The sequence below is a fragment of the Pteronotus mesoamericanus genome, unplaced genomic scaffold, assembly GCF_021234165.1.
Source record: "Pteronotus mesoamericanus isolate MK-2021 breed Mesoamerican mustached bat unplaced genomic scaffold, CSHL_Meso_final contig_75, whole genome shotgun sequence".
NCBI lineage: Eukaryota > Metazoa > Chordata > Mammalia > Chiroptera > Mormoopidae > Pteronotus > Pteronotus mesoamericanus.
Genome location: NW_026555249.1, coordinates 10,771,806 through 10,784,790, shown reverse-complemented (window position 1 = coordinate 10,784,790; position 12,985 = coordinate 10,771,806). Strand labels below are relative to the sequence as shown.

Here is a 12,985-nt window from a genome sequence, read left to right as displayed (position 1 = left end):
CGGCATAGAAGTGGGAGAACAGGGGTGTCAGGAAATGAACGGGGTTGAGGCCAGGTCCTCATGGGCCGGATGCCAGGCTGAGATGCTTGGACTTAGTCTGAAACGCGGGGGAACTCGTGAAAGGTCATAAGCAGAGGAGTGATGGAAGATGCTCATTTTACAGAGATTATTTTCATGGCTGTGGGTTGGAAAGATTTGAGAAGGACAGGGCTGGACCGAGGCTCCCTGTTAGGGATGATGTTATGATGCTCTAGGGAGAAATCATAAGGCTCCGAGCTAGGGTGAGAAAAGGTCAGGTTCAAGAATATTGGAAAGATTGGATTCTTTGTGCTCGAATGACTGATTGCACATAGGTAATGACAGAGAGGCAGGAGACGAAGAAGTTTCTGATTGGGAACTTGAGGGGAGTGGTTGGCCACTCAGTGAGATAGGAAATTAGTGATTAGATGAGATTTTCCTTGGACAAGATGCCTAATTTAGTTTGGACCACACTGAGCTGAGCCATGTAATAATTAATATAGAAGTTTTTATTTCTCACTGACATGGAACCCAGTGAGTATCCCTGTCTGGCCAGCGATTCTCCTCTGGGCAGTAATTCGGTGGCTGAGCTTCCTTTCATTCCATGCCTCTACCTTTCTCAACACGTGGTTTGCAGAAAAGGGAGGAACATGAAGCATTGTTCTCGGAGAGTTTTAGGGTCCAGCTCTGTCCTATATCATGTTTTGTCCTCTTCCCATCTGCCAGAATTTATCCCTCTGGCTCACCTCGACCTCAGGGAAGGCTGGTTTAAAACATCGCTCAACTATGTGCCCATGAACAAGAAGGTCCGATTAGGGGAAGCAGCTAACAGACGGTGCCGCAGGGGTGACGGGGAAACTGTTGGCTATTGCTATCTGAAACTTGCAGAGGTCTGAGCTGGGAAAGTGGCCTTGGGCATCATCAGAGACAGGGCAAGTTTATATCCTGACAGTGGCTACTCTCTGAGAACAGGTGGAGGCAGGAGCAGGAGGCCGAGGACAGAGGCTTTCTGTTGGGGGCGCGCGAAGGTGGTGGGAAGGGGAATGCGGGGCGGAACGCAACGCGTCGGAGGGCGCAGCGCAGGAGCGCGCAGCTCCGAGGAGGTGGTGAAAAGCTGTGCAGAATGAAGCAGAAAGACAGTCTCCGCTCAGTCCACTGATTCAGTGTGAGAGACCTGGCTGGGAAGTCCTCACTGCCTGGGCTGGGCAGGACAGAAGGCGATTTCAGTGGCCTGAGAAATGACCAGAGAAGGTGAGAAAGGGGCAGGTGGAGACCTGGGAAGGAACAAAGTCCCCAAGAGAACAAGGACAAAAGAGAACTTACTCAAAATTCTGAGTTTATTCGAGTATGGCTTTTTTGACACCTTTTCAGACCACATTATGATTGATAACTGATACTTGTTATGAGCAATTTTATTAACTTACCTACCAGTAGACTGTAATTATACTTGCAGTTCCATATTAGTTAGTTTACATGAGCAGTTCACATCTCCTGATTTAATGTGAGAGACCTGAATACAATGACTCTGAAAGGAAAGCTGCATTTTTCTTGGTTATGAATACAAAAAGTATAGCATAGAAAAGAGAAATAGTCGGCTGTAACTTTGCTCTAACTTTGCTAAACTAAGGCACATTGTGCATCTTCTGTTTTCCCTAATAAAGGGAGTTGTAACCTGTCTCTTTGTGTTCAAGCAAGTGTTTCTACGTTTCTTAGTTTCCCTCTCCTACACTGTGGCTGGGAAGCCCTGTGGAGGCCCTTTCCTTTCCGAGAGCCTTTTTTAATAACGGGGAGGTGAGAGAGGAATCAGGAGGCTTGCGTTCAGCTTGTGTGGGTACTGAATATTCTAGTGTGCAACACTGAGCAAGCCCGATTTTTATTAAGAGTTCGCTGCATAGCTGTCCTTCCATTTCACTTCCATCAATTCACATTTTCCAGTGAGGCACCTAGTATTAGTTTTAAATGCTTTAGCATTTTTTTTCTATGTAAGTTGTTTCTCCCTTAAGACCAGAATATTTGGGGAAAAAAAACCAACTTCACATATGCCATTGCTATTTATTGTACCAAAGATAAAGGTGATGGTAAGAATAATTTTTTGCATGTTTTATATTTTATTTTAAACATCACAGAACTGTTCAAATGCATCAAAACCTTAAAATATCATCAAAGGTCATATTCAGAACTTAAATTGCTATTTCTTTGGGAGTGCAATTTAATATTTGTACTTTGATGCTTTGAAGATTTTTAATGTTATTGCATTATCAACAGAGTTTCTTCTCTTTAAAATTCTGATGTTAGGAAATAGGACCAAATTAAGTGGAATATATTTTAAATAATGATTTCAGTTTCTATTTTCTAGAAAAATGTAGATAATCATAATCATCTTTTCTTGGTACCTGGCTTATGATAAACCCTGAATAAATATTTATGAGTTGAGGATAATACTTATTATTATTATTATTTTTTTTTTAGAAAAGATGTGTAACTGTTATAATAGAGCATGGAGCATCTCTAGCTCTTTTTTTTCCCCCAGTATTCTTTCTATATTTGATATCAGGGTCAGCCCTTAACTACAAAAACATGAGTTGGCTATGAAATGAGGATCCAGCAATCGGTCGCTCCATGATTCCAGGCAGATGAGATTTTAAAGAAAACCACACTTTGTCTCACTGTGACCCAGGGCTTCCATCATGCCCCGAATCTCTTATTATAGACCTATTTTTCTCCAAGTATCACTTTCCCTCTTGTGATTTATTTTTAGGTATATTTTTAGCTCCTTCACCTTTCTGTTTTATCAGCTTGTTTTGCATGTTGAATAGGAGGTTGGAGTTGGGGAGGGGAAACGAAGGTGGAGGTGAAGTCGGTATCTCACTTGTGTAAGAGCCAAGCAGTGTGTTGGCCATTTGCATAGAAGTGAGTTACGGTGGCTCAGTATCTGGCTTATAGCCACCTTTAGATGCCTGCTCAGGACCCTGCTCTGCTGTGTAGAGGTGGCATTTGGTTCCAGTTCCATGCTGAGTTCTCACCCCGGATCCACAGAACTCATGTGGGCACCACCTCATCTCCTGCTGGCTGCTGTAACAAATAAGGCTCTCAGCTCCAGTGGATTAGCATCCTATACGCTTTTTTCCCCACTCACATTGAACAGTGCCATGTGGGCTCCAGTAGACATGCACTTAAAGGACCGAGACTGAAGGAAGCTCAGTTCTTTTCCAAGGTCATGTGTCCAGATGGCAGAAAGCACAGAAGAAGGAGGATTGCCCGAGAGAAGAATGTATGGGCTAGAGCCTGGAAACCACAGGAGGAGGCCTTGCTCTCCTCCATTGCCTAGACCTCAGGGGCATGGCCACCCCCAACTGCAGTAGGTAACCGGGAAATGCAAGTAGCTGGGACCGCGATGAATATCCCTCTGCATTGGAGAGTTTGTCTTTCTTTTCTTATTTTTTTTTAATTTTTAAATGTTTTTCATTACAGTTTATATTTAATATTATTTTGTATTAGTTCAGGTTTACAGTATGATGGGTAGGCAATCATATACTTCACAGAGTGTTCCCCTGTTATTTCCAGTACCTGATTAGTACCATACATAGTTATTACAATTTTCTTCACTATATTTCCTATGCTGTATTTTATATCCTCATAACTATTGTGTAACTACCCATCTGTGCTTCTCAGTTCCTTCACCTTTCTTATCCAGTGCATGAGGATTCTCTTTTCTCCATATCTTCACCAGCACTTGTTTGTTGGTTTGTTGATGATAACCATTCGGATAGGGAGGTGATATCTCACTGGAGTTTTAATTTGCATTTCTCTGGTGATTAGCGATGTTGAGAATCTTTTCATATGTCTACTGGTCATCAGTATGTACTCTTTGGACAAGTGTCTATTTAGGTCTTCTCATTTTTTAATTCGATTTTTTTTTTTTTTTGGTGTAGAGTTGTGTAAGTTATTAGGATATTAACTCTTTATCAGATGTATCATTGGCAAATATGTTCTCCCATTCAGTGGGTTGTCTTTTCATTTTGTTGATGGATTCCTTTGCTGTGCAAAGACTTTTTTGTTTGATGTAGTCCCATTTGTTTATTTTTTCTTTTGTTTCCTTTGTTTCAAAAGACATATCAGAAAAAATATTGCTATAAGAAATGTCTGAGATTTTCCTGCCTATGTTTTCTTGTAAGATTTTTATGGTAGTGAGTCTTATATTTAAATCTTTAATTGATTTTGCATTTGTTCTTGTATATGCTGTTAGAAGGTGGTCTCGTTTCATTTTTTTGTAGGAATCTGTCCAGTTTTTCCAATGCCATTTATTGAAAAGACTGCCATTACCCCATTGTATGTTCTTGTCTCCTTTGTCAAGTATTAATTGACTTTAAAGCCATTGGTTTATTTCTGGACTTTCTGTTCTGTTCCATTGATCTATATACCTGTTTTTATGCCACTAACCATTCTGTTTTGATTACTATGGCTTTGTAGTATAGTTTGATATCAGGTAGCATGGTTCCTCTAACTTTATTCTTCTCACTCAAGATAGTTGTTGCTATTCACAGTCTTTTGTTGTTCTGTATAAATTTTTGGTTTGTTTATTCTAGTTCTGTGAAATACGTCATTGGTGTTTTGATAGGAATTGTGTTGAATCTATAGATTGTTTTGGGTAATATGGATATTTTAACAATGTTAATTCTTCCTATGCATGAGCACAGTATATGCTTCCATTTATTTATATCTTCTTCCATTTCATTCTTCATTGTCTTGCTAATTTTTTTGAGTACATATCTTTTACTTCCTTGGTTAAATTTTTTGCTAAGCATTTTTTAATGCAATTGTAAGTAGGATTGTTTTCGTAGTTTGTCTTTCTGATAGTTCATTATTGGTGTATAAAAATGCAGCTTACTCCTGGATATTTATGTTGTATGCAGCCAATTTACTGAATTTATTTATAAATTCTAGTAGTTTTTTGGTGGAATCTTTAGGGTTCTTTATATACAGTATCATGTGATCTGCAAACAATGACAAGTTTTACTTTTTCCTTTCTAGTTTGGATGTCTTTTATTTCTTCTTCTTGTCTGATTGCAGTGACTAGTACTTCTAGTACTATGTTGAATAAGAGGGGTGAAAGTGGACATCCTGTTTGTTTGATTAAGAGAAGGTTTAGTTTTCCCCATCGGCGGTAAGGCTTCGATCCTATCATTTGCTGAGTTTGATTTAAAGCTTTTTCTGCATCTATTGATATTATCATGATTTTCATTCTTCATTTTGTCTATGTGATGTATCACATTAATTGATTTGAATATACTGTACTACCCTTGCATCCCAGGAATTAAAACAACTTGATCATAGTGTATAATCTTTGCAATGTCTTGTTGGATTTGGTTTGCTAATATTTTGTTGATGATTTTAGCATCTATGTTCATTAGGGATATTGGCTTATATATTTTTTTACTTTGTAGTGTCTTTATTTGACTTTGGAATTAGGATAATGCTGGGCTTGTAAAATGAGATGAGAATCTTCCCTCCTCTTAAATTTTTTGGAATGGTTTGAGGAGGAGAGGTGTTCTTTTGAATGTTCAGTAAAATTCACCTGTGAAGCCATCTGGTTTGGGACTTTTATTTGTTGGAAGTGTTTTGATTATTGCTTCCATTTCATGTGTTATACTTAGTCTGTTTAGATTTCTTTTTTCTTCTTGATTCAGTTTTGGGAGATTGTATGTTTCTAGGAATTTATCCATTTTTTCCTGATTTTTCAATTTGTTGGCATGTAAGTTGTTCATATGGAGAGTATGTCATAATAACATTTTTTTCCTGTTGTTATACATAGAATGGATTGTTTCCTTTTAGTAATTGATTCTCTTTCAGAAATCACTTGGGAATTGAGATGGAGGGAAATGTTTTATTCCTTTTATCCAATACAATGAACATATTGAAAATAATAGAAAAACCAAATATTTGAATGCTTTCCTGGTAACTTGCTAGAAAAGCTCTCTATGAGTAGGCCCTGCTGTTCTCTTTCCCACTTGGTAGACCTCTTTCGTGAAACACCCCCTCTGGGAAGTCCCCCAAGCCTCTTCTGCCCCTTCTGCGCTCTGCCAGAACTTGGACATTCCTCTGTCAGTTTAGTCTGTCCACTCCCACATCCAAGCACTTGTAATGCAGAGGAAAGAAAGGAAGAAAAGAAAAAAATTGAAATTTACTGTGGTAGAATTACACACTGAATCACACAAGGATCCAGGGAAAAGGCACTTTGCACTCTCTACCTTGGGGTGAGGGAGAGGTGGGGAATGCTTCTTTAGAGGAAGGAAACTTGGTCCAAGTATCTAGAGTTACTCATGGATCCTTTCCCTCCCTCAAACAATAAGATTTATGGGAAAAAGAAGCTTATTTTGATAATCTCCAGCACCTGATATGGAGGAGGTTCAGTAAACTAAGTTGACCTTTGAAGACTTAAGTCAACAAATGTATAAACATTATTTACTACACAATTTTCTCTACATTATCTCTCGCACCCCTCACAACAGCTCTACAATAGGGCAGATATTCTTATTCCTGGTTTATAGGTAATGAACCCAAATTCAGAGAGATTTAATATTTTGCCAACATCACCCAATGGGTTAATAGAATAGACCTCAGGTATTCTGCACCTAATCTTGTATATTTTTCACTCCTGGAAATAAGTATTTAAGTATGAAACAACTGCTTTGAAATTTGTACTTTGAGGATGAGACATCAGACCACCTGAATGCCTTTCAGTAAGGAAGGCTGTTCATTTACATTGAGTCAAGCAGGAACGTTCTGAACGGGAACAGGAGATGAGCTCTTCCATCACGTTTCAGAGCTCTCTCTACTCCTGCCGGCACAGTGGCTTGTACCCAGTAGGTACTCTGTAAATATTTCTTAAATAATTGACAATGACTTAAAATGTGTAATTCAGAGTCACCTAAATTGGACAGAGTCTGAGGTCCTAAGCTTTTACCTGTAGTCATGTGTCACAGGGGACAAAGTGTGCCTGTGGTATAGTCTCATTTAAGGAATGCTCTTTTCTTAATGCAAGGCCTTTTTAACACAGGAGCTTGGTTTTCTGCGGGGGGGCGGGGGCTTCTTCATTGCTCTTGCACTCGCACCCTTACAACCTGCCAGAAGCACCCCATCTGTGGGCGCTGCCACTGGCTGGCTGTTCTTACCACAGTGCTTTGAGGCATTTTAAAATGGACTTGCTCGTGTGCCTTTTGATGCTTTAAAAACCTTGGACTTCCTTAGTGTGGAGCCTGTGCTAGGCATTCATTGCTTCCATCTCTGACTTACCCATCTTTCATACCATAAGGCATCAGCATCGTCCCCAGAAATACGGCCCGGTGCCTAACTTAGTAAAACTGCTGCTGACCAGGGACGAAGGCGGGGCGTATAGAAGTATGCAGTTACGCATTTCCATGCAGATATTCTGACTCACTTCACACTTAGGTTCCTGAAGGCAGACTCATTTGGTCTGCCCCCCACTCCTTGCCCGCTCCCAGTCCCCACGCCTTGCCAGGGGCTGCCCGTCTGCAGTGGCCGGCTCCAGACCACAAACACCCCCTGACTGCTTGCCCCCTCCTTTGTCCTGTGCATCCAGTCTGTGTTCATGCTCTGTTGCTCTGACCTCTGAAATGTTTCTGAAATCCGGGGATTTGAGACTGTGTTTTCAAACCAGGGGTGAGTGCATCGCCGAATCCCCATTTATAGCTATGAAACCAGGAAAAAGGAACTGAGAGCCCTGTAAGAGTTTACTGTCAAATTGGCGCAAGGACTTGGATTAAGAAGTAAATAAAATTTTAAGGAGATTTCAATGTTAGAAGACATTCTCCCCTGTATACTCGTGTAAGAATGTATTTCACCATCTCTGGAAACACTTGCTCTTTTCAAAACGGAGTCCCCATGTGACAGAATAGACTGTGGGAATTGTTCCACGTGTGGCACACGCAGGGCGGTTGGTACCTGTTTAATGAGCGAGGGCCCAGGCAGATGAGCAAAAATCCAATGGTCATGCTGAGAGGCTCCTGAACTCTGCTCCCGTTTCCTGTTCTTGTGGAACAGGAACCTATTTTTCATTTTGTTTGTGTTTGTTTTTCTAAAAGCGAGATAAATGTCAAGTTTTAGCACCCACCTTTCATATTAATCATTACTAGGGAAACACCATTACATTCGTGCCTCCGGCTATTACCGAATGGCATTTTATTCTGCAGAAAACCCAAGGGAGTGCTTCGGAAAGGGTCTGTAATTGAAGACTCAGTGGTGCTGATTATGTGTTGATGATGTGTTTAAAATGAAAGAAATGGATGTCAGGGGCATGTGGACTTCAAGCTCATATTCTTATAGTGCTACTAATGTTCCAGAACTCTATAAAGATTCTTAAGATTTTTCCTATCTACTGATTGTCTTACGCTGATGTTCGCCACATTTCATAAAAGTAACATCATAGTGTTTACCCCAAACTTACCCTTTTACCCGTAGAAGAGTAGAATAGCATAACATTAAGGCTGTAAACCTTCAAGTACAAAGTAATGAAGCCAATGATTTTTTTTCTCAATTACTCTAGTGGCTTATTCTTGCAAGAGAGTTTTGTTCTGTCCCATCCTAAAGCAGTGAAAGACAGAGAATAACCTTATTTGCTGTTTCCGTTTTGCAGGGGAAGATGGTGAAAGGAATGGGAGGTGCGATGGATCTAGTGTCTAGCGCCAAAACCAAAGTGGTGGTCACCATGGAGCACTCTGCAAAGGTAACATGCTCTGCCTTCGGAAAGTCACAGCCTGCAGAATCCTGGGCACCAGGAGCCATGACCATGGTTTTTCTTCGGCGAATTCGAGTTGATAGCACTTGTATTTTGAGAGAAAGATTACAGATAAAGGCAGTTATTTATTATCATTTAGTTACACGGTTGTTTAACTTTGAATGAAGCACAAATATCAGGGCATTCTTTAATTATTTACTCTGTATACACATTTTGTGTTGATTCAGTTTTAAAAATGATTATAGTGGTTGCTCTCTGTGTGAAAATTGAAAAACAGCAGAATATGGGTTTTTTAACAATTGTTCTTTTCAAATGGACAATATAGCCTCTTACGAAGGCTAGGAGGTGCCATTTTGAGACGGTGTGAGAAAATTGTGGACTTGGTGATAGAAATAGCCCCGATTCTGAAAAAGTACGATGCTTTTAACAAATTATCAAATATTGAGTGCCTAGTAAGTGCTAGGCACTGCTAGGGTTTGGCAGTGGCCAAAAGTAGACACAATCATTGACCTCACGGAGCTTACATTTGATGATGATGATGGTGGTGGCGACGATGACGGTGATGATGATGATGATAGTGGTGACGGCCATGATGATGACGGTGGCGGGGGTGGTGACGGCCATGATGATGATGGTGGCGGGGGTGGTGACGGCCGTGATGATGATGGTGGCGGGGGTGGTGACGGCCGTGATGATGATGGTGGCGGGGGTGGTGACGGCCATGATGATGGTGGTGGCGGTGGTGGCGATGGTGGTGATGGCCATGATGATGGTGGTGGCGGTGGTGGTGATGGCCATGATGATGATGGTGGCGGTGGTGGCGATGGTGGTGATGGCCATGATGATGGTGGTGGCGGTGGTGGTGATGGCCATGATGATGATGGTGGCGGTGGTGGCGATGGTGGTGATGGCCATGATGATGGTGGTGGCGGTGGTGGTGATGGTGGTGATGGCCATGATGATGGTGGTGGCGATGGTGGTGATGGCCATGATGATGGTGGTGGCGGTGGTGGTGATGGCCATGATGATGGTGGCGGTGGTGGCGATGGTGGTGATGGCCATGATGATGGTGGTGGCGGTGGTGGTGATGGCCATGATGATGATGGTGGTGGCGGTGGTGGTGACGGCCATGATGATGATGGTGGCGATGGTGGTGACGGCCATGATGATGATGGTGGCGGTGGTGGCGATGGTGGTGATGGCCATGATGATGGTGGTGGCGGTGGTGGTGATGGCCATGATGATGATGGTGGCGGTGGTGGTGACGGCCATGATGATGATGGTGGCGGTGGTGGTGATGGCCATGATGATGATGGTGGCGGTGGTGGTGATGGCCATGATGATGGTGGTGGCGGTGGTGGTGATGGCCATGATGATGGTGGTGGCGGTGGTGGCGATGGCCATGATGATGGTGGTGGCGGTGGTGGCGATGGTGGTGACGGCTGTGACGATGGTGGTGGCGGCTGTGACGATGGTGGTGGCGATGGTGGTGATGGCCATGATGATGATGGTGGTGGCGGTGGTGGTGATGGTGGTGATGGCCATGATGGTGGTGGTGGCGGTGGTGGCGATGGTGGTGACGGCTGTGACGATGGTGGTGGCGGTGGTGGTGGTGGCCATGATGATGGTGGTGGTGGTGGTGATGATGGCCATGATGATGATGACAGCAATGGTGGCGATGGTGGTAGCTACCGTTTACTGAGCTTACTGAGCGCCAGCATCACACTAGGCACTTGTGTTTGTTTGTACAAGCACATGAACTTGATCATAGGTACCTTTCATGGTTCCAGAAACTGCTTCTGAAAAGTATCTTGCCTGAGGTCACGTAACCAGTGGAACTGAGGGTAGACCTGGGGTCTCCAACTCCGAGGCCCAGCCTTCTAACTGCAGAGCTACCCATAGAGCTTTCTTCCTAATCCGCAGCTCAGGGTGTTTGAACAAGCTGGGCTCAGCCACCTTCCAGACCTGAATCCAAGGGCTCCTGATGATTTCAAAAGTTGCTACTGGGTGGTACTTCATTTTCTATGCGCTTTGTCCATTCTCCTTTATTCTTTATAATTGGTTTTAAAGCAAAATCTACCTGTTCCCACCTTGAGACCTGCCATCTTGAGTGGAAATGGTAGTTATTGGCCCTGTTTTCATTAGTCATGCAGCCCAGTGGGATATCGCAGCGCTGGGAGATCAGCACCTGACTCGCGTCCCACGGGGGAGTTCTGTTACCGGTGCTGTGTGCCGTGACAGGGTTCTGCTGTGCAAACTGCAGTAAAGATGGAATTATCTGAATTGTTTAGTAAACAGTGGAAAGCGAGCGGTGGAACACAAATGTGAAACATTGGAAATGAACCCAACGGAGGTTACTTCTGAGAGATGCCTTACAAAAAAAGCATCCGGAGGAGTTCATTTCAGAGGCAACAGGATGCCAAGTATGCAGATCAAATCCAGCCCTTTTCTGCAACATTATGTCTGTTTGGACAACATTCTTTCTGACTTTCCTTCTGTTGTTACTTTATTGTTGATGCAAGGGCACTGAGATTCGGCTCCTCTCAGGTTATTTTTGTGCATTCGTTTTCAAAACATTACACCTGTATTTAGCAAATTCTTTTTTCTTTTTGTTTCAAATGTTTTAACCCCTCAGCTGGAATTTTTGACAGAGGAAGAGAAATGGTGGTTCACATGTCTGATTAGAAATCCCTTATTAAAGCTTTTCACAGGAGCAGGGCATTTTTTGTTGTTGTTACCATTTCTTTGTCTTCTCACAGTAAGGAAGTAGCATTGAGTTTTAGACCAGAATTGAAGTTAGGGATGTATTTTTCCTTAGATACTTTCACTTGAATAAACTAACAAAAATATATCTGTGATTAAAATAATACTAGTGATTTGTTCACACTTGATACCTTGAAAACTAAGCGAGCGGTTTCCCTTCCGGCCAGCTCCGTTTTTTGCCGGTGCTGCTAGTGTTCTGCTGCATCATTGTCGCTGGCCCAGCTCAAGGCAACATAGCGACTCGCCTGCCTTCGTCCTGCCTCGGTAGGGGCCAGAAAGCAGGGAGAGAAGAGACAAGTTTCTTTCTGTTCTTTTTTTCTTTTTGCTAAGTGAGTGGAGCTGTCAGCTGGTTTTCAGGCACAGCCTTCTTTTTACTGCATCTTAGGAGAACAGATGCAGGTTGCTTATACATAAATATCACCTGGCCTTTAAAAGCATGCTTTTCTCTGTTATTGTCGTTGTTTTGATCAAGGAAAACTTTCCTCGTAAGCCTGTGCAGCCGTCAGCGGCTGCTGGTGGTGGAACCGTGGCTGCTGTAGAGTAGCCTCCGTAACGGTTGGCTGCCTCCTGGCCACCTCTGGAGCTCGGACGGCGGGCACTGGGGTCGCACGGGCATCGCAGCACGGTTTTCCTTTAAGCTTAGACATCAGGGTTGCAGGCAAAGCTGTAAAGTAGGCAAAGGTTTAGGTATCCAGTAACCTTCTTTCTTGAGCTTCTCTTCATCTCTTGGCATGTCCTTCTTCTGCCATCTAAAAATGGGAAGAAAACAAATGAAATGAGGACCAGTTTGAGCCCTTACTAGGTTCAAGGTCCTCTGGTTGGCATCACATATACTGAATCTCATTAGCCTCTCAGTGACCCTGTGAAGTAAGACTGGGACGCAGGCAGGTGAGACACGTGCCTGGGTAAGCGGTGGAGGTAGAGGTCTCGCCCAGTGTGGTCCAGCCTGTGTCCATCGGATCATGTCTGCCTCATCCTCACCGAAGCCACCTCTGCACCAGCATCCTGCCTGCGCCTGCCCTGTACTTGAAGCTTTAGGTTTCAGAATTACCTCTTTTTCTTTTTTCATGTTCCTGGTCAAAGCTCTCCTTGCTTTGGTGGGATAGGTATCAGCAAGGTACTTAACACAATCTGCAGATCTGATTGTGTTTGTTAGCCTCCATCTCCCCTTCTTCCCTCCTGTATTAGCATCGTCCAAGTTTTACCTGGCCACATACACACTAGCCCTGTGACAGGCTACATTGCCCCTACTCGCTTGCATGTAGATGCATCCATGTGACCAAGTGTGGGCCAGTGGCATTTGAGCCTTTGCCAGTGTGTCACTTTTGAGCCAGGTCCTTAAAGATAAAGCCGATTGCCACTGGACTTCCTTGGTGCCACTCCCGGCCCCCTGTAGCAGTAGCGTTGGACGCCACATTGTACACCACGTTCCCAGGCTCACAGAGCTGT

The 12,985-nt window shown here is 43.3% G+C and overlaps 1 protein-coding gene across 1 annotated transcript in view; it reads left to right on the top strand.

Moving 5' to 3' along the window:
• The window catches only part of OXCT1 (3-oxoacid CoA-transferase 1), a 135,502-nt gene that overhangs the window by 97,094 nt on the left and 25,423 nt on the right, over positions 1 to 12,985 (top strand). The window contains exon 14 of the mRNA XM_054583977.1: positions 8,672 to 8,761. Coding sequence (XP_054439952.1) covers positions 8,672 to 8,761 — 90 coding nt within the window. The remainder of the gene's footprint in view (positions 1 to 8,671; positions 8,762 to 12,985) is intronic.